Here is a 21,172-nt window from a genome sequence, read left to right on the forward strand (position 1 = left end):
AATTCATTCTCATTAATGAACTTGATGTAAAAGTGTCAACGCGTAGAAGTTGGAATAAGTAAGAAAAGTAAAATGCTATACGTTGGTTATTAATCTAAAAATCTAAAGAAAATATTATTAATTTGTTTCGGAACTTAAACAAAAATATGAAAAACTGTGTGAAGAAGAAGTGAAGTTGCAAGAAATCAGTTCAAAAAGAACAATTCAAAAATTGTGTGTGAAAAACTCAGTAAAATCAATTGAATTTCCATTCGTTTAAGGTAAATATATTACGAGTTTTGTAACTTGAATTCCTTAAGCCTCTAAGCCGCCGTTTGTCGCTGGTACTGGCGCTGCTGCTGCATACTGCAGTGCCTATCGTCGCCGCGCCGTGTTGTCGACGATCGTCAGGGCCTTCGTGAATCTGCGGGCTTCCCCACTACCTACATAATATGCCTTGCCTTCCCTATGCTATGGTATCTTTAATTTTCTGTAATTTTTATAGCTGTGTCTATCTCGATCTCGATTTGATTAATTAAAATCAAGCTAAGAATTTTTAATTAACTAAACAAATATAGGGCACACCTTAGAGGCTGTGAAAAAGGTAAAAATATATGAATCTTTACGTTATTGAACAACTCATCTTTACGTTGTTGGTGTCGTCGTAGTTTTGGTTTTTGTTGTGCGAAAATTATGTTACCGCGCGCCAAACGTACGTGAATTTATGTTAAAAATAGTATTTTTTTGAAGCATTTGCTTTTGCCTTGAGCAACTAGTCTCTATCTGTAAAGCACAATTAATATATTAAATAAATCTATTTTTGTAATTATAATTGTGGCAAAAAGCTTGTAAAATGTTGTGTTTGTTGGCTGAAGGGGTTAAAATTACAAGCAGCGAGGAGGAGAGTGTGGTCGATGTCGACAAACGAGAACGACAACAACTGCTATTGCTTTTGAGAAGATTGGCAAGAAGACGTCCACGTCTATAAACTACCTAGTGCTAGTGCGCAACAATGGATTCATAGAATATCATATTAAAAACTATCTGGGCGGTAGTGCGGCTGCGACGGATTCCTTAGTTGTAATTACATGCTGTAATATGGAATGATGATAGTTGAGAATCTGTCTTTTCCTTATTTAGATTTGTTTTATTATTTTTTTCTAAGAATTCCCGATGAAATGTACTCGACTGGCCGTTTCATAGTTTATACAGAGAAAATTACTCAGCCGAATGGAACGCGCCAAAAAATGCTCGCGGCTTAAATACGTTAAAAAGATTTAAAATTAATTTGTATTTTGTTCTGAACAGTGGTGGCAAACAGGAACTGATTTAGGTATTTTTTTAATAAGTAGGTATCCAAATTCTCTGATGGCAGTTATAATAATAAAAAATATAGAAGAATATCTTTGTGTTTTTGCTGTAAAGAGGCTCAGTTGATACATAAGAACTTCCATAGTAACACTATGTTTACAAAATTTATGAGATAAGAAGTCAGGTACAAGATTAAATGAGCACGGCTAGGTATGTACACTCTATTCTATTTAAAACAAAATGAATTTATATCCAAAATTGCATTTTCATTCAATAAATTTGAATTGCCAATTATTTTTAAGCATTAATTCCATTTATGCAATCCATAAAAAAAAGTATGTAATGCATTATTAATGTTATTGGTCATCTAAAAATATTTTACTAAGAACTCACATCAAATTCATATTCCTACAGTGTTTTCTTTATTCGCCAAATCTACTTTAAGTAAGCGTTAAAAGAATGTCAAAAATATTTTCATCATTTTATTGTGTCGTCATTCGATTGTGTGTCTTAAATTTATAAAAAAAAAGTAAAGATTAAATAAAAATGGCAAGACAACAGTGCGAAACATCGGTCGAACTGAGGAAAATGATAATAAAGCGCCATAATGATCGTAAATCATTAAAAGAAGTATACGACCTTGTTGGCAGATTAAGATCAACTATCCAATCATTCGTAAAAAGGTATCGTTCGGAAAATCGAATCGAAAATATGTCAAGAAACACCACACGCGAAATTTTTAACTCGCATGATAAACGCCTTAACATGAAAAATACTCGGATCAGTGCACCAAAACTTGCTGAAAAGTTGCGACAAGAACTCAACAAGCAGATTTCTACCGAGACGTTGAGAAACTGCATTCGCGATCACGGTTTTAACGGTAGAGTTGCCAGAAAAAAACCTTTTATAAGTTTTGTGAACAGCTTGAAACGGCTAAATTTCTCAAAAGAGAACCAAACAAAGGATTTCGACTATTGAAAAAACGTAATTTTTACCGATGAGTCAAAGTTTAATATATCTGGCTCAGATGGACGACAAATGGTTTGGCGGAAACCCAATACGGAGCTACTTCTGTAAAATATTGTCGCAACTGTCAAGCATGGGGGTGGATCAGCGATAGTTTGGGGTTGTTTTTCTGCAGCTGGAGTAGGAAAATGGTATGAATTGTTAAATTTGGGTGAAAGTGTTCGTAAATTGGGTCTGCAAAACCAGTTCACTTTTTACCAGGACAATGATCCCAAACTTAAGGCACATAATACCAATTTGTGGCTGCTTTATAATTGTTCTAAGGTCATGGAAACTCCACCTCAATCACCGGATATTAACCCTATCGAAAATTTTAAGGGACCATTTGGACCAGGAACTGAGGAAACTGACCATAAGCAATGCAAGAGAGCTTAAAGAGCAGATTCTGCAAGAATGAGACAAAATATCCAACGAAACAACGAAAAAAGTTGTCCAGTCCATTCCTAATCGACTCAAGCATGTTATTAAGAAGAAGGGTTATGCTACAAAATATTAAAATTTGCTTATATTTATATTTTTTACTGCGCTTAAAAATGTACGAATATAAAATTGTTATCTGATTTTTATAGCTGGTGTTATTAAATATTCTTTGTTTGTTGAAATATGGCGTTTTTCTTGTGGTAGACAATAGATGGTATTCAGATCTTTAATATAAGAAATAAATTAAATAATGATCATGAGTGGTTCTTGACAAATCCGAAAAAAATTAAGTTGTTAGCTTTACGAATATGAGTTTGATTGACTGTACATCCAAATTTTAAATACTTAAAAAATTTTTTTCAAATAAAATAATGAATTCAATGAAGTGACTTTAATGTTGACTTAATTGCCTCACAATATTTTCAGGCTAATAATTTCTGGTTATGACCTGAATGACTGCCATCAAGTCTATTTTGTCCAAAACTTTCGAATATATATATTTCAAATATTACTTCGTAAATAAAGAGTCTAATGCTGGCTTCGAAATGATTAAACGTTGCTAGTTCATCAACTTTTTAGTTCAGATGGAGAAGTTTCGGGTGTTCGAGCGGCAGTGTTTACGACGCTGTACCTGCTTATATCGAACAGCCGAATCTTTTTACGTGCATTACTATTCCAACGAGCTCCTATTCAAAGGGGCTCGAATCAACAGAACGATTTCGTGATAAAACTCGTTCGAGGTCACATTGCAAGAGCTATGTCTTCGACCTAGAATTTAATTTTCAGGGCTTTCTATCCCAACGACGAGTATTTTGAGAGTGCACGCTTAAGCGGCTTCATTTGACCAGAAGCATTCCTCTTCTTAAATAGATGCGGTCTGATACAAGATAGATTGGCAGTTCCGCTAATCTACCTGCTTTGTTCAATAGGGACCGAACTGATAGGGTGAAGCAGGAGAACCAGTTATGGTGGCTTTAATCGGCACTTAATAGTGGGTAGTCGGGATTGAGTTTACGCCTTGGCCGGCTTACATACTTCTTTTATAGTTTTATGATTGAGTTTAGTTCTTAGGGCCGAAAGGCATTAGAAATAAGTATTATTGTTTAACTCCGAGTGTCCATATAGTAGCAGTAAGTAAGTAATTGGGCTAGTTTTATGAATTTTTGTCTAGCTTTAAGATAGGTTTAAGAACGGACTATTGCGGCAACCTAATTCATTTATTTGGTTCATCAGCTTAAACCAGAATTTTAACAAAACCCCAAAGTGACTAAAAATTGCCAAACCACACGGGTGAGGTGAACAATTCACATTTCCATCTCTTGAGATGAAAATGTGATGGATGGAATATTGCAATGACTAGGAAAGACAGAGTGTGGTTGGTAAGGCGTTCCACATTCGCGTATTACGGCTAAAGAACGAATCTCTGTATTTGACAGTACGATCGAAATTGAACTGGAGTATTACGGTTGAACTGTTTAAGGGGTGGAATGCTCCTGGATATTTCACTAGAGCATAAACCGTTAAAATAACGGTAAAAAAGGGTCAGACAAGAAAACAAATATTTCGTTAAAACATCGTACACAGCAATCAAATTTTTTTTACATAACATACCTCGATACGTTTTTATTGGAAAACAGTTTCGAACGTTCGCTATAGAAACCACCATTTTAATCTTATTGAAAATATTTTTAAAAACCCATTGCTACGCCATCTACTAGTATATTGGAAGATATCGAAACCAGTTCCTAAAAACGCTACAAACGCGAACACAAATTCCATGTCTTCTCCCCAATCCCCTTGAAGACCCCACTGAAAGTTTATGTTTTACAAAAACCCCATCCAAACTTCTAATCTCAAAAACAAATATTTATTTAGAAAAAAAAAATTATATTGTATGTTTACTTTTTGTTTCTTTTTTTAGAACAACCAACCCATTTTGTGTAATAAGTTTGCTGCAATGGGAGACATCGTAAGAGAGACTAGAAATCGTTCTAGATCGAAAACACCATTTCTTAGATCACAATGTGATAATGAGTCATGTGCACATGTTGGCGAAGAAGGGCACTCACATCATCATCATCATGAAAAAAAGAAGAAAACTCCAAATGTTCAGTAAGTATACAAACATTCTCGTACCTACAAATAAGTTATATATAATTTTTGAATTCAAATAAAATGGACATGCGACTTTAACGATTAACCGTCATCGCCATGATCGACGCTTAACACTCAACACTCAATGACGAGATATTTTACAACGTGATCCATAAATTAATAAAACATTCTATTCACATAGCCATGAAACATGCATAAACAACAATATCTTAAATTAAATATAAATATTTGTATGTATGTAACATTATTATGAATTCTGTCGTCACCGTGGTACCTAATGCTAGACCGATATGTTTATTCACTCCAAACACAAATCGATTGGCCTTCATTTGGCGGGCTTAGTTTTATTTTGTCGATGGATGGAGGAAATTAGGGGGGCAAAGAAACAGATCACAGCATAGACGCAAATAGTATATTTATTTTATTCAAATAATAACGTTCGTTTTCTTGGTTTCTGTTGGTGTAGTAGTTGTTGTTGTTTTGGATTCTCAAAATAAAAAATTAACGGTTGCGTTGCGTCATGTTTAAAATTTGAAAAAAGCTTTTAATTTCAAGTTCAAAGCTTAAACCAACTGAGTTGGTTCATTATGTAGTTAAGTATAGATAAAAACGCTAAAGTTAATAATAAAATTAGATTTACGGAAGGTTTATCTTCTATGGCTATGGTTTTAAGTAGGAAGAATATTTGAAAAAAAAAAAACAAAAAACAAATATCTAGGTAACTACATTGAAGTATAAAACACGTTCTATTTTGATTTATAAATAATAATAAAAACTACAATACGCCTTAGATTTGTTTTAATGTGTGTGTGTTATCTTTGGATAACGATAAAATCGCGTCATATTTTAAATGATTCATTTCAGATTTCACTAACAAATTTGAATATTTTTGAAGCTTTTAGGTTTTTATAATATATTTTTGTATGATTGTTTGTTTTTGCAAACAATAATTAATCAAAATGTAGGTAAAAGATTATCGTTATAACTTGTTACAATATATCAAACTGTAAAGTAGGAAAGATAGACCAAATAAGTTAGTTTAAAAACAATAAGAACATCCATAAGAAGAGAATAGAATAGCAATATTACAAAACTAATTCCATTAAACATTTTGTATACAAGCACCGACTACTGCATCCCTATCCTGAACCTCAGTTAGTATTTTAAAGTCAATTTTATGGCAGTAACGATTGGGCAGATGGATTTAATCATGGGTCAATCGTTTAATTTCTTTACATTAATGCTAAGCTTATCGGCATAGTCTTGCTCGGCCAGGTGCTACATCTGATACAAAGCAAACAAAACTAGTAGCATTATATTTCTTCCGTATACTATATAACTTCCCAAACCAACTTATACGTTTAAAACTGGTTGAATTTTGATTATATCGTAAATTTTCTAATATTATTTATGTTTGATATTTCCTATTATAGTAGTTATACAAAAATATAGTCATTATACAATTTTAACTACCCGATATTGGTTCCAAAGCAGAAACATAGTAAATTTCATAGGCAGCCAGGCGGCTATTAAGTCTGTTCTAATAATGTTGAGACGAAAAATCGAGTCTGAAGATTTGAGAGATAGGGCAGTGTATGCGTTTATAGAAATTAACGGGTTGACGAAATGGTCCGAAAAGGATTGAACTTTGATAGTTCACTTGATAATATTTTGTGCAATCTGACTAAAAACAAATCTCGTATAGACATGGGACATTCTTTATAATACCCACTGTCTCAGTTGTGTGGGCCACCATTAAAACTGTTATTTACTTCCTCTGCTAACGGCCTGCCTCATCCGGTTCGAAAATGTTATTTTTTGGTAAAGAATTCCTTGGGGATCTTAATGAGTTCTCCCAATCGAGAATCAAAGACCAAAATTCTTAGCGATGATCAGCTGAGACATTTTCATAGATCAAACGATTTTATGTTATCAAAACGATGCCTCCTCCCTCGCGTTAATTGGGTCACGTAGCAAAGTAACTGCCATTTCTGCATACCATACAATGTAGTTGGCGTTCTCAATGAAAAGATTGTTGATACGAAAGTTTTCTAATTGACATTAATCTATCAATAATTTAAAATCTTAAAATGTTTAATTTCAAAAATAATGAAATTTACTATAAAAATTACTCTTGACATGATGAGTAACGTCTGTCTTGCCAGAGGAGTGGATAACATTCTAGAATTTTTTTTAATCACTAAGTTTTTTTCACAAAAGAGTGTAGCTTTTGGAGTTGATGTAAAATTGTAGGTCCCTCGCATTCTTTCTTCTATTGAAAAAAACCATTGTACCAACCTTCTTCACACTTATTGTTAATAAATATTAAAAACTTATATAAGACTCTCGAATATGCTCCAAAACTTAAAGATTTATTTTTTGTTTATATTTTGTTTTATTTAAAATTGATGGGTAGACGTTCGACTTTAGCTTTTATTTAAAATAAAAGTTGAAAATTTAAGGTTTTTTGTCGAAAGAATAGTACATTTTAAGAATAATTAATTAATAGCCCTACTTGTTCATTTTCTTAGTTTTAAAGATTCTTTTTCTTACTTTTTCTGCGTCTTATTTCGTATACCATAGTTGACCAAAGAATCCGACCTTATTCCATGTTTTCTGATTTAATCTAAACCACTTGCATTTTGCAAATGACGATATCAATAAGACTTTGACCAGACCCACAAGTACTGAAATCTGTATGGAGTTAATTTATTGACCAATTTGTGTAATTATTGTAATTAGTGGAAATATAGTTTTCCGTCGGCTTTTTTGGTCGCTGTAGTTTTTTCCATTTAATATTAATTAATTAATTATTATACATTAAAAATAAAACTATAAATATAATTAGCACTTCGAAGAATGAAGTTAAGTCTAAATTGAATAAAGCACAAGTAACATTTGAGAAGAAAGAAGACAGCAATATACAGCAGAAATGTTTTGTGTGTCTTGTTTTCGGTTCATGTTGTTTTCGTTATTGAGAATATGTAATATTTGTAACGTGTATCGTTTCGAAACATGTTTCTTTTCTCTGTAGAACTTCCACGCCTTCAAAGTTTATAGAATGACAGCTTAAAATGCTGTGACGGGCCAGGCTATCTTCTCAATTTTTTTTAGTTTTATGTCGGAATTATGATTCGAGATGCGTTGTTTAAGAAGTTGTTTTATGGTCCCAATATAACACAAGTTGCTCGGTTCATTTGATTTACCATTACAGTTAATTTTGTAGATCACATCTGTTTGTTTGTCCTTATCAGGTTTCGTCTTGAGTTAAGTAAAACATTGGTCAAGTGTTTTGTTTGATTTGAAAGCAAGGCGACCCTCTGTCAATTTTTTGGAAATTGATTTTTTGAAGTTGTCGGATAAAGTTGGGTCGTAAACCATGGTTTTGTGGTGCGTTCTAACGAGTTCATCAATATTTTCTCGTGGAATTTGCATTTTGTGTTTTAAAAGGAGATTTCGAATTATAGTAAAAAGATAACCATTATGGTAGAAGGATTACCATTAAGATTTTGATGACTTTGTTCTCGTTGGAATCATACATCACTTATTTTGAAAATTGTATTCACGAGGTTGGACGCAGTATTGATGATAATATGCCTTGCATTGTTTGATCGGAAATTAACTAGTATTTCAGATGATGTTGGTTTTGATACAAGTCGAAAAGCAAGGTAGATTTTACATCTAAGAACTAATTTTTGAATTTTTGGGTGGAATCCTTTTAGAATGTTTGGTACTTTGCCTATGTTTCTTTTATCCATTATTGCAAATATGTCGTCAACATATTTTGCTGTGAACGCAGGTTTTTCTTCAATGTTATTTAAACATTAATTTAAAACGTGGCCCAAAATCAGATCTGCAACAGTCGGAGATAATGGGTTGCCCATTGCCATTGGCTTCCCAAAAATGTGTTTGTAGATAGTGTCTTTGTATTGAAATCTATATGGATTCTAAGATCGAGAGCTGAAAGCATTTCTGCTTTACCCAAATAGAAGGCGAATATCTTTATATGTTAAACCACCGACTTTAAAGTGTTGTCTTCCTACAGATAGAACAGAGAATCTTTCTCTACAGGAGTTTTGTGTTTGTGTAGTTACAAAGTGCTATCATATTCAACCCTTTACATTTTCCTATTTCAAATTATTCATTAACTATTTTCAGCGTATTCAAAAAAACAAAATTTAAATAGAAATAACGTTTTTCGTATACTTCGTTTAAATTTTGAATGCAACAGTTGTGTCATTCAAAATTGGAAACAGGGAACAATGTTGTTCGTTGAGTGCCTACAGATAGACCAGATCCCATATAATTTTATATGTTCACACAAATATACAAAATTATTATGTATGTAAAATAAATCCTTCCTCAATGTGAGACGTTTTTTCTATACAAAAGGCTGTTTTTTTTAGTCGTGTGGTTTTAAGAAGAAATACAATGCATGTTATTTAATGTTATGGCTTAATATTTTCCTTTATTACATAGATAAGGGCATACATACATAGATATTTCAAGTTTTCAACCATAGGCCCACGCCATTTAATGTGCTAATAAAAAGTTTCCTTTAATGAATTTATTGCTTACTTTGGTCGCACGAATGGAACCATTATTTTGATATTAAATTTGCACGATATGCATACTTTGTTCAGAAGTAAGTCTATTCATTAACCAAACTGAGCAGGTGACAGGTATCAAAAGACAAAATTGATAAATCAAAGAACAATATATTTCAGATCTCATTTGAAGAGAAAAATATAATCAGCTGATATTTGAACACAATTAGATTTAAATTGATAAGAGGCACATACTTTTTAACTAACTTTCTAGGCTGGAAAGCTTGCCTTAGCTCTTAATTTGTATGTCCTCTGAACCTGCCTGATCTGAATCTGAATCAGAAGAATTCACTAATTAATTTGAGTAAATATGAACGTCACACACCAAAGGCACCATTTTTGTATTCTATTAGTGTTTTTTGTCATCATTATCTTTGATTTTGAAATGGATAACATTAAGTACACTACTAACCTACAAAACTTCCGAATTAGCAGAATCAGATCAAGGTTTTCAGCTGGCTACCGGATGAGAGAGATTTCCTATTTTTAAATAAAACGACATTAATTAAACCTTTTTTAACACATGGTCTACATAGGTGCTAGCTTTTAAGTCTATGTCGAAACGCTTATAAATTAGTTATGAAATGTAACTTACTCACACATAATCCATACTTATCCCATAAACCTATAAACAAATATAAAACTTAACCCATTCTTTACATATAACAAAGTTTTATAAAAAAACACAATTGTAACATTTTCTTATTTTCAATAGCTGTAGCAAAAAGTGTCATTGCAGTTTAAGTTCGAATCAGATATTTATTATTTTATATTTTGTTCTTGTCTCAGCCAACCTAAGTTCACTCAGATGTTGACAATGGGTATTGAATTTGTTTGAATGCATAATTAGACAATGTTATTTATTTATGCTTATTTGGATTCAAAGTGGTTGCACTGGTTCTTATTATTAGTCGTGTTTTTATAGGCTCTATATTTTCCTTTTTTTTCTTATATAAATCGTGTTTTGATATTTATAGTGGTGTTAAATTTCACTGAATAAGTGAACTTAATTTTGTTTTATTCATTAATTTTATCAAATATTGTGTTATATTAGCATTTTAATCAATTTCAATTTTCTTGAATTTTGTGTTATTTTGTTTTAAACTAAAGTTCTCCCCGGTAAGGTGTTCAGTATTTTTGTTTTTTCCAAAGTGTTCCCTTGTCCATGTGTGAGTGCTTTTTGTTTTCAATTATTTTATATTTGATTTTCCCCTACTTTCTTTGTTTGACTAGATTGATTCCACCTTATTAGTTTAATATTATTATATTTTTGTCAACCGATTTTAATGTCCTTCCGTAGGCCAGTAAGTAAAAGCCTGGTTTAATTGAGACTTCTGTTGAAGCACGTAGGTACGAGTCCCGCTTCCCGTGGTATTTTTTTTTTATTATTTTTAATTTAAATACCATTGTATCTATTTATTTTTTTTGTATTATTATTTATTTTAACACTCCTTAGGAAATATGGATTGCTACAATAAAAACTGCCAAGAGGGTGCTAATAATAATCCTCTATTTGCCTGTTTCGGACCCTGTGGTAATCTTTACCATGCAAAATGCGTTGGTTCAACCAACGCTTTCATTGAAAAAATAGCCAATTCTAAATTTGCTTACTGGTACTGTCACGACTGCCGTAAGCTCTCTGTATCTCAACTAGCTTTTAAAATGTCTTCTTTTAAGGCTGACATTTTAAAACTTTCTAAAGATTTTGAAGAGCTACTGAAGTCTTTCAACACTGCAGTTTGCAAATTAAATGCATACTCTGTAACCAATATCATGGTCGATAGTTCTACTTCGACTAATGATTTGGCACAGCCTATTCCCACAACTTTCTCTTCTACATGTGAAGATATTCTCGCCCAATCAGGTTCTGGTGTTAATAACGCAGAAAGTGTACCTGAGAAACAAAAGAAAAAGTCTAAGAAAAGTAGCCGAGAAAACTCTGAACCTGCTAGAAATTCTACCCCACCATCAAAAAGAACAAATGTCAACATCACTCCAAAACTTACAGATCCCACCAGAACTCCCAATATACCTCAAATTGTTGCCTCAGATTTAGCTTCCAATAGTGACACCGTTACAGGAACTGTAATAAATAACGTCATCCCTATCAAAGCTGTCTCCAAACCAAAAATAATTTTTATATCTCGTCTGGACCCAGTTACTACGCCAGAAGATATAACTTCCCACTTAGTATCTACCAAGAGCATACCTTCCAGCTCATCTATCAGGTGTACTAAGATCAGTAAACCAAAAAGCTTTGTTTCCTCTTTTAAATTAATAACGAATCCCACTTACTTTGACTCTATTTGCAACCCAAATATATGGCCCGAAGAGACTTTAGTCAAAGAATTTACTCAAATTCAAAAACAGGGTGTTTCTTTGAAAAACAAATCAAAAAACTTAACAGGCTTACGCTCTTCTACCAAAACGTAAGGGGACTTCGTAGCAAGACTACTGACATTTTTCTTAACTCCCAATCATTTCCACACGACGTATTCGTTTTGACAGAAACGTGGCTTAATTCAAGCTTTTCCGACACAGAACTTTTTAGTCAAGAGTTCGAAGTTTACAGAAAAGATCGTCATGTTGGTAATGCAAAGGATTTAGGTGGAGGTGTTCTCATAGCGGTAAAAAATACATATTTTTCTTCTTCTGTATCTTTTTTGACTTAAGTAATCACCTTACTAATCACAGTAATTCTTTTGATTGCTTATATAATTTTGATTTCAGAAGAGCCAATTTCCAGCAGTTGTCTGAAGATTTAACCATTTCTGGAATTGCTGATACACTAGCATTTTCTAACATTGACGAAGCAGTTTCAACTTTTTATAGGATCCTTAATTGTTGTTTTGAAAAAAATGTACCGATAAAGAAATCAAGAAATACAAACTTTAGCCATCCTTGGTACACGAAAGAATTGCGTTTACTGCGTAACAAAAGAAATAAGGCATGGAAAACGTATCTCAAAACTCTGTCTCCAGTCAACTTCTCTTTTTATGTTGAACTCTTTAACCAATTTAAATCTCTTTCTAATTATTTATATGCTTGTTATGTTACTGATATGGGCACCTCTTTGAAAGAGAATCCTAAAAAATTTTGGAATTTTGTAAACTCAAAGAAAAAATCAGATGGCTTTCCAGTTATCTTCAATTACAAGAACCTTTCGTTAGATAAAACTTTTGATATCTGTAACGCTTTCGCGACGAATTTCCGTGAGTCATTTGTTAATAGCCCTCAAGAAGTTGATAAAGTATATTTTCATAATAATCACACTTTTTCGCAAACTAGCTGTAGCCACATACCTGTACTACAGAGTACGGTCCTTGATCTTTTATCTACGTTGAATGATGACTGCTCAGCCGGTCCTGATGGTATTCCCCCGATAGTACTAAAAAAGTGTAGTAATGTTTTAGTTGAACCCCTTACGTTTTTATTCAAACTTTCCCTAAAAACAGGCAAATTTCCCAGTATATGGAAGAAGTCATTTCTTACACCAATTTTCAAGAAAGGTAACAAGTCGGATATAAGCAACTACAGGCCCATTGCAAAGCTTTCTTGCATTCCTAAAGTATTTGAACAAGTTGTTTGTGAAAGCGTAGCATATTTTAGTAAAAATATCATTTGCGAACAGCAACATGGTTTTGTGAAAAAAAGATCAACCGTTACTAATCTCCTCACATTCTCAAACATATGTTCAAACGCTTTAGAACAAGGTTATGAAGTTGACTGTGTATACACTGACTTTTCTAAAGCTTTTGACCAACTAAGCCACGAAATTATTTTATTTAAACTTAAGGCTCTTGGTTTTCCACCATTTTTCTTAGCTTGGATTAAGTCATACCTTGAAAACAGATCCTACGAGGTAAAATTTAGAAATTGTCATTCTGAACCTTTCGTTGCTCAATCTGGTGTTCCCCAGGGAAGCCATCTTGGCCCTTTTCTGTTCATCCTGTCTATTAACGACGTATCGTCATGTCTACGCTCAAGTGAACTTCTTATTTTTGCTGACGATATGAAGATTTTCAAAATAATAAAGTCAAACCATGATCGTATTCTTTTACAAGCCGACATTGATAGTTTCACATTTTGGTGTGGGAAAAATAGCCTCTTACTCAACCCTTTAAAATGCCAGACTATAACTTTCACTAAAAAACTAATCAGTAACGTATTTGACTACTGTATATCACAGCAAAAACTCTGTCGTGTCTCCACATTTAAAGATTTAGGTGTACATTTCTGTTCCAACTTAGAGTTTACACATCACATCAATGTTATTGTTAATAAGGCAAGTTCTATGCTTGGTTTTATAAAACGCTGGGCAAAGGAGTTCAATGATCCCTATGTTACCCTTTCTTTGTATAATTGCCATGTTCGTCCTCATCTTGAATATGCTTCGCAGGTATGGACTCCCTATTACGAAATTCATAGAAAACGTATTGAATCAATTCAACATAATTTCATTCGCTTTGCTCTAAAAGGTCTTCCTTGGGAAGATCCCTATGATCTGCCTCCCTATGAACATCGTATTCTACTTCTTCAAATGCAATCTCTCCATCAAAGGCGTGTTAATAATGACTTAGTATTTTTTCATCAACTCATTAATGGTGAAATTGATGCACCTTATTTGCTATCTTGTGTACATTTGAATTACCGGGGTGGAACTCATCACCTGCGCACGTTTGATTTTATACATATTGACTTCCATAGAACTAACTATGGCAAGAATGAAGCTTTAAGTCGAATGAGCATTTTATATAACTTAAACTGTTCATCGATAGATTTAAATTTAAATAAGGTGGGATTAAAATCATTGTTTAGAACCAGTGCTCCACTATCGTAATTTTTGTTCTGTAATAGTTAAATGCTAATTTTGTTTTGTATTTTGTGCGTGTGTTAGGCTATATTTGTATTATTTTTTACTAACAACTAACACATGCACTTATGATGAGCCTCTGATCGTAGTTTGACGCTTGCTATAAGCTTACTACTTTCTGAAATTCTGAAGTGTAAAAAAAAAAGATTCTAATCATACATTTTTTGTGTGAAAACTAATTTGGGATTCAAATTTGTTTTTTCTTAGAATCCATCAAGACAACAATGAAACCAAAATGAGCTAATTCAAAATGAATGTATTGTTCTTACAGCGTCAAATTTTTTAACAATTGCTGTCAAAATTGTTCAATCACACATTTTATTAAAATTTTTTCATTTTGTTTCACTTCACAGAACCATCACAGAAATTGTTGAAGTAACCACACAAACACCACCGTCTGCAGAAAAATCTAAAAAATCTTCTACCAAAACCGTAACGTCCACCATATCGTCGTCTTCGTCGTCCTCCCAATCTGTTTCTAAATCAAAAGATTCTGGCAAAACAATAAAAACATCTGATTACTCAAGCGAAGATGCAAGTCCAGAAACTCATGCTAGGATCGCTCGCATTGCCGTCACCGGTACCGAGGGTGCAGCACAATCAACATCATCCTTTTCCAGCTCGAGCATTACCACCAAGACAATTATAACGAGCTCAGGCGGCGGTGCGGGCGCCCAGAGATTACAAGGAAATAAAAATATCAAAAATCTGGCATCATCAGTTTTGACATCAACACCAAAAGGTCTGCAACAGCAGAACTTCTCATTCGGCAATCACAAAGAATTCAGCCAAAATGAGATAAATTCAGACTTTGAACGGAGTCCCCAATTTGGTGTGAGCAATAATAATTCGTCATCAAAAAACTCATTCAAAGAACACACGACAAATGGCAGTTTGGTAGATCATGCTGCCTACAAGGAATACAAAGATGCCGGCGAATATTGGAAGTAAGTAGAGTTAAATGAAAACAAAATTCCTAACGTCGATTTGTATTCAAACAAACATCTCTTTAATAGCAAATATCCAAAAACAGACTACACATATTCAAAGCGGTCTCCGCATCGTCGAGAAATTTGCCCTGGAGTTATTGCTATGCCAAACATGTCCCGCTGCAGTCTGGAGAATCATCACGATCGTGTGAATGAAATGATTCAAAGATCCCCAGCTCAAGAGGAATTCATTCGTCGGCGGTATGCATATCAAACGACGACAAGTAATTCTTATAACCGCAGGGCTGCTGAAAAGCTTATCTATGACTCCCAGGATGAGGTTGATATGGCACAGTTTGAAAGCTACCGCAAAAGTAAGCGATATCTCTCGTCCACAGCCAGGTCTACACTCCAGAGTGAATCGTGGTACAGTAGGGTCCTTACAACAGTCGTCACAACTTTCTACAGCTTTTGGAGTGCTATTTCTGGTGGTAGCTCAGAGAACGACCTATACAAAACTAGAATTGCACAGGAAGAAAGAGGCAAGATTTAATTTTAGTTCGTTCCTGTTCTTTTTCTAACGATGTATTTACTTTAGGTTTCTTTGGCGGCATAAGCCATGCTGTATCGTCAGTGTTTATCGGTTTATTCCGGTATGTTTACATGGCAATATCAACAGTGCTCAGCATTGACACATGGCTTCTGAAGTCATCGAACGCTGAAAACAAAAACAAGAAACGATTTCTTCTATTGCTGCTAATTCTTCTTCCTCTTTTATTGCTTACTGGTAAGTTCACGCAACATTTTCATAACACACAGAAAGAAAAAAGAACAAACGCACAAAAACATTTCATTCCAAAGTCAATTCATTCTCAGTGTGGAGTGCCGTGCAAAGTCATAGAACGAGAATCTATCATTCCAACTGTAGAACACAATTCTATAAATAGTAGAGTGCCAACAAACACAGAAAATAAAAACATTATCGCACAGGTTAAGTCAATCGGACAAGTGTTCATTGGTGCGAAATTTCAACCTATGACCTTGTTCCTCTATGTTGATTCTTTTAAATACAAATATATTTGAAAGCGGAAAAGTATTGGGATTGGGTTGTGTTGCAAAGGGGAGCAATTTTCAAAATTAGACTTTATAATGTAAACAAAAGTAGAGTTCATATTGTAGTGTCACGAGAAACGAAAAACACAAGTTGAATGTTTATTCGAATGGGTAGGGTAGGGAGTTTTGTCGGTGGTGTCAAGAACAATTGGTGGAATGTTTTTCTTTTGTATTTTAGATGTTATCTTTCTAGGTGGTCTACTTTTGTGAGTTTGAATTTAAATTAAGCGAATTCGTTTTTATTGACGATTTATGTGCACGCTATTCCAAGGCAATGTCACGTTACTTTCAAGTTAGGATGCCAAAACAAATAGATGAGTTATTTAAAAGAATGTTTTGTTTTGTTTTGTTACACAAATTCAGGGGAGGAATGAAAGATGCAGTTCCAATAAAAAAACTTGATAGAAGTTATGGGAGCTCACGGCTTTTAAATTAGAATAATTGCGAATTCAAATGTTTTCCCTTTCCGGATATTTAGGACGTGATGTGATGATCAATAATAAATTAAATAATTGTACTACTAAAAGAAAGTAGATATTTTAATAACAACCATAGAGTAAAAGAATTAAATTGGAATAGTTTCTTATGCCAAGTGTATACTTTTCATTTGTGCCATTTCATACAACTTTGAGCAGTAAAGAAGAATTAGCATGATTGTCTAATGTGCTTCACCTATGTACAACATTTTAAGACCTACAAATATTATTTGAAAAATCTAAATACTTTCTTAAGGTGGTGCTACAATCCGTTACGGACTTGGACCCCAACTTACATTTGTCCAACCAGCTTCTGTTCCTAGCTAGTTGTCTCCAGGTTTGCATTGTCAAGTTTATTAAGGTTCTCTCCTACCTTATTGCGCCACCTAAGCCGTGGTCTACTCTACTACACCATCCCTAGGGATTGGATTCGAGGCATTCCAGCTTTGAGCATTGATGTCCATTCGCTTTTAATTGTGATTGATTTTTTAATGAACATAATTCCGTCACCAAACCACAAGGTCGACAAGATAATTATGTAAAACTGACCTTCGCCATTCAAAACGCTCTACACTTCTATCTTACTAAGAATGCTCTTAAAAAATGGCACTTTCCATTGATGTAATGGATATCTCTTCTGTCCAGGTCGATACGGAATATAATTTTACTTAATTGTTTCTGCTGTTATTTTGAAAAATAAAGTTATCATTTTTAAAAAGATAGTTTATTAACGTATTTTCTTAAAGATGCAGGTTTAACGGTTTTTAGAAAAACTATATAAATGTACGTCAAAGCTCTACTCCTCCTCCAATAGCTTCTAAGATTTCATTTATGCATAAAATATAGAGTAAAGTGTTCGATATACCATCTCGTATAACTCCCATTTCCGTTGCTAAAACTTCTAAAATTAAGTCAACATCCCAAACATACGAGGCCCATTAATCAGTTAGTAGTAGTTGAGACCTTTCATCTGACACCTTGTTTGTCAATTGGCTCTAAAAATCATGCAGATTCTATACCACAAAGCTATCAGAAAGAGTGATCATTCGTTGCATCAATAAGATCTGCATATGCAAAAATTCAGTGGCAACGATAACATCCCATCAATTTATCAGACGGTTTTGATGAATCTCTAATTCGTTGGATTATACAATTCAATTTTGAATAAGTTCAATATTACAAAAACGCTGGTGTGCCGCAGGGCTTCGTTCTGTCTTGGACACTCTTTCTAACTTTTATAAATGATCTCCTGTCTGAAATTTCTAATCCACTCACCTACTCCTCTGGAGACAGTAATCTCAACTTTTTTTTAGATCCTTTTGCCTGTTACTTTAGTAACGTATTTAAGAGTCTAGTACAAATATTTAAAGAATATCGTTCAAAATAATTGGTAACACTACAATGTCTTGCTTACATTACACTTTTTACCCTAATACAATCGTTACCAGAAATGCTCATCAGTTACCCTCAAACCGGCTTCGCTAGTACTGTAAAGTTCGGAGCTCCGTTTTTTTTGTTGTACAACGTGAATGTCGTATTAGGTATGTGACAGATTAGGTGTGTTTAGGTTTCAAAGTTATTTTAAAATGGGGAATCCTCACAAACTAATTTATCCAATTCATACAAAATTTTGACAATTGTTAGGTTGGGTATATGGTCTGGGTATGTAAATCCATTGTGGTACGCCGAAGTATTGAACTTTTTTGAAAATAAAATATAAAAACCTATTATGTCTATGTATTGTCTTGCTCTCGCCATTTAGAAGCTTCGATGAAGCCTAATAGGCTTTTTCTGAAATGTCCAATAGTTCTTTTTATAGTAACCCAACAGGTTGTCACATGTTATTATGCTCACAAGCAATCGTGCTGGTTTTCCAGCAATTTTCCTATATTAGCCGTAAGGCGTTGTTTACAAAAGTTTCTTCTACATTTACATAGGCCCAGATGTAAAAGATTGAGTATTGCTTCCGTTCCTGCAGTGAGAGTGGTCCTCAACGCTTTTGTTATGCTTATGTTATGTGCATTCCGTTTCTGTACTCTTGTGAGGTTTTTTAGATTTTTAGCTTTCTTTCACAATACCGTGTTCCCATAATTAAGTCTGGTCTGACGATTGCAGTATACATCCACAATATTTATTTGGGAGTATTCCATGAGTAAAATATGATCTTAGCTTTTTTGGATCTTTCCAATGTGTTTGGACCCCGGATCCTAGATATTTAGCTTGATTTGATAAATTAAGCTAAATCTATTCTAGAAATCGTATACTCTGCTATTTTCCTCTTATTTGTGAAGAGTACTCGATCTGTTTTAAGGGGGTTAAGCGTCAAGCCACAGTTTTTTGACCATGCATAAATATTGAATAATGCTTGGTTTTGTTGTTTCCTTATAGAGCTAAGAAATTTATTTTCGCCAGCAGAGCTACGTCATCAGCGTAGGCTACTGCTTTGACACCACTGTATTGGAGTTTTGTAAGGCTCTCGTTCTTGACCAGAATCCAGAAAAATAGTGACTGTACACCTCTTTGAGGCGTTCCTTTGGATGTTAGTACTATTGATACTGTACCATCCAGATCGAGAAACATTAGAGAGACTAATGTTTAAAGAACAAACTGAGGCTATTGTCAAATAGATTATAAAGGTGCGGTATTACTAGAACGCCCTGTTTTTGGTGTTTTATTAATTTTCATCAATACCTGATTCGGTGTTTTCCAAGACTATTCCTTCCCAATTCGCTGGAATATATCACTTACGTCTTTCGGGTAGAATTGTATATTTTGAGTATCACCTAAATCACCTAAAATTCTACGTTTATATCGACACTCCTAGAAAGTTTTCGTCAGTTTGCCCTCAAACAAAAATTAAGAATTATGAATTTACCCCGCTTTTATGTTTTTTCAGCGTATTTAGACATTTAGAGCTTATTCGTACTGATGTCTCATCAATGTATATATTTTAAGGTGGTTCCTGTTATTTTTTAAGTTTTCCTATTATTTAGCAAAACAACCCAATAAAAAAGTCAAAATATGTAATAAAACAAAATTCACCCATTTTGCACTACTACTTCTGAACTTAAGTAATTTTTAGAATCGGTTCCTTTCAGAATAATTCAAACAAGATAAATTTCGTATGTTATATCGTTATATGTTATATTAGAGATTCCATCAAAAATTTAAATGATTAATCTATGACTTTGCAATTTACCTCCACCAAGTCTTCAAATCATCATACAAAACACACGTTCAATTATTACACTCATACATTCATCTATACATCAATCGACTTATTTAACGATATTGATATTTCGTGTTTTGATTATTTATATATTTTTTTTTACAGGCCTATTTTATTATTTGAATCCCAATGAACCCTTCCCACCTCGTTCCTTTTCCGAAATAACATACACTCTACCAAAAGTTGATTTGTCTGAGTTCTATAATGAAGAAAAATACGAAGCAATTAAAACAAGTGCATTAAATCGTCTCGATGATTTGCGTGATTATACTCATGAATATTTTGCTTACTTAAAACAAGTTTCAATGAATATTGTAGATGAAGGTAAAAAAATATTCCAAGAGAATGTTTACTATGAGAGAATTTAAAAATAACAACAAACAAAATCAAAAAACAAAAATCATTGCAATTTAAAATCTGCAAAGAAAATTTAATTGCATTTAGTTTTGTTTTCAGTTTATCATTAATTTTTTTTAATTTAATTTATTATTTTGTTTTCAGTTTGTTTTTTTTTTTTTGCATAATATAATTTTATTTTTGTATCATTTTTAATTTTTTTTTTGTGTTACTATCAGTTACTTACAAAATGAGTGGTTTCAGTTTTTTTGATATTTCATTCCTAACGAATCCTTAATACCTTTCATATAATTTTCTGTTCTTGAAAATGATAGATAATTAGTTCTGGATAAGTTAGGGAAATTTCATAAGAGAAGGATAAGATGTGTGTTAAATCAACGATTTAAGATAAAATTGTTGTATTTTGTTTATGTTTGTCCCTTGCTTTTGGATTACATGTACTTCTACTTTTCATTAAGTTGCTGTTTTGTTTTTAACAAATCACAGATGCTTCCCATTTTTTGTATGTTAATCTTATTCATAAGCTTACAAAACATCTCATAGCTAAACAAATTGTTGTTAAACTATTTGTTCTTTATTTACAAAAAAAAAATCTGAAAATCTTTTAATGATCCATGTTTCTTTTAAACAAATAAAGGAATAAACTATCAATGAAGCCACTCAATAACCTTATTCTAGATATAAGAAAAATCAATACAAAAGGAAGCTACTAACAAATATTACTACTTTAAATATTG

General features: G+C 33.2%; 1 protein-coding gene across 3 annotated transcripts in view; it reads left to right on the top strand.

Annotated features, from left to right (window-relative positions):
• LOC129949080 (klaroid protein) overlaps positions 1–21,172 on the top strand; it is a 28,952-nt gene continuing 7,780 nt past the window's right edge. The window contains exons 1-6 of one of the 3 annotated variants that reach the window (XM_056060308.1): positions 2–260; positions 4,658–4,848; positions 14,685–15,278; positions 15,348–15,802; positions 15,859–16,047; positions 20,184–20,402. In XM_056060308.1, the coding sequence (XP_055916283.1) occupies positions 4,694–4,848; positions 14,685–15,278; positions 15,348–15,802; positions 15,859–16,047; positions 20,184–20,402 (1,612 nt within the window). In that variant the 5' untranslated portion in view covers positions 2–260; positions 4,658–4,693. Of the gene's footprint in view, positions 261–361; positions 584–4,657; positions 4,849–14,684; positions 15,279–15,347; positions 15,803–15,858; positions 16,048–20,183; positions 20,403–21,172 lie in introns of those variants that run through there. The other 2 variants (XM_056060309.1, XM_056060310.1) reach the window with 2 other exon arrangements.

This window comes from Eupeodes corollae, chromosome 3 (genome assembly GCF_945859685.1).
Source record: "Eupeodes corollae chromosome 3, idEupCoro1.1, whole genome shotgun sequence".
Taxonomy (NCBI): Eukaryota; Metazoa; Arthropoda; class Insecta; order Diptera; family Syrphidae; genus Eupeodes; species Eupeodes corollae.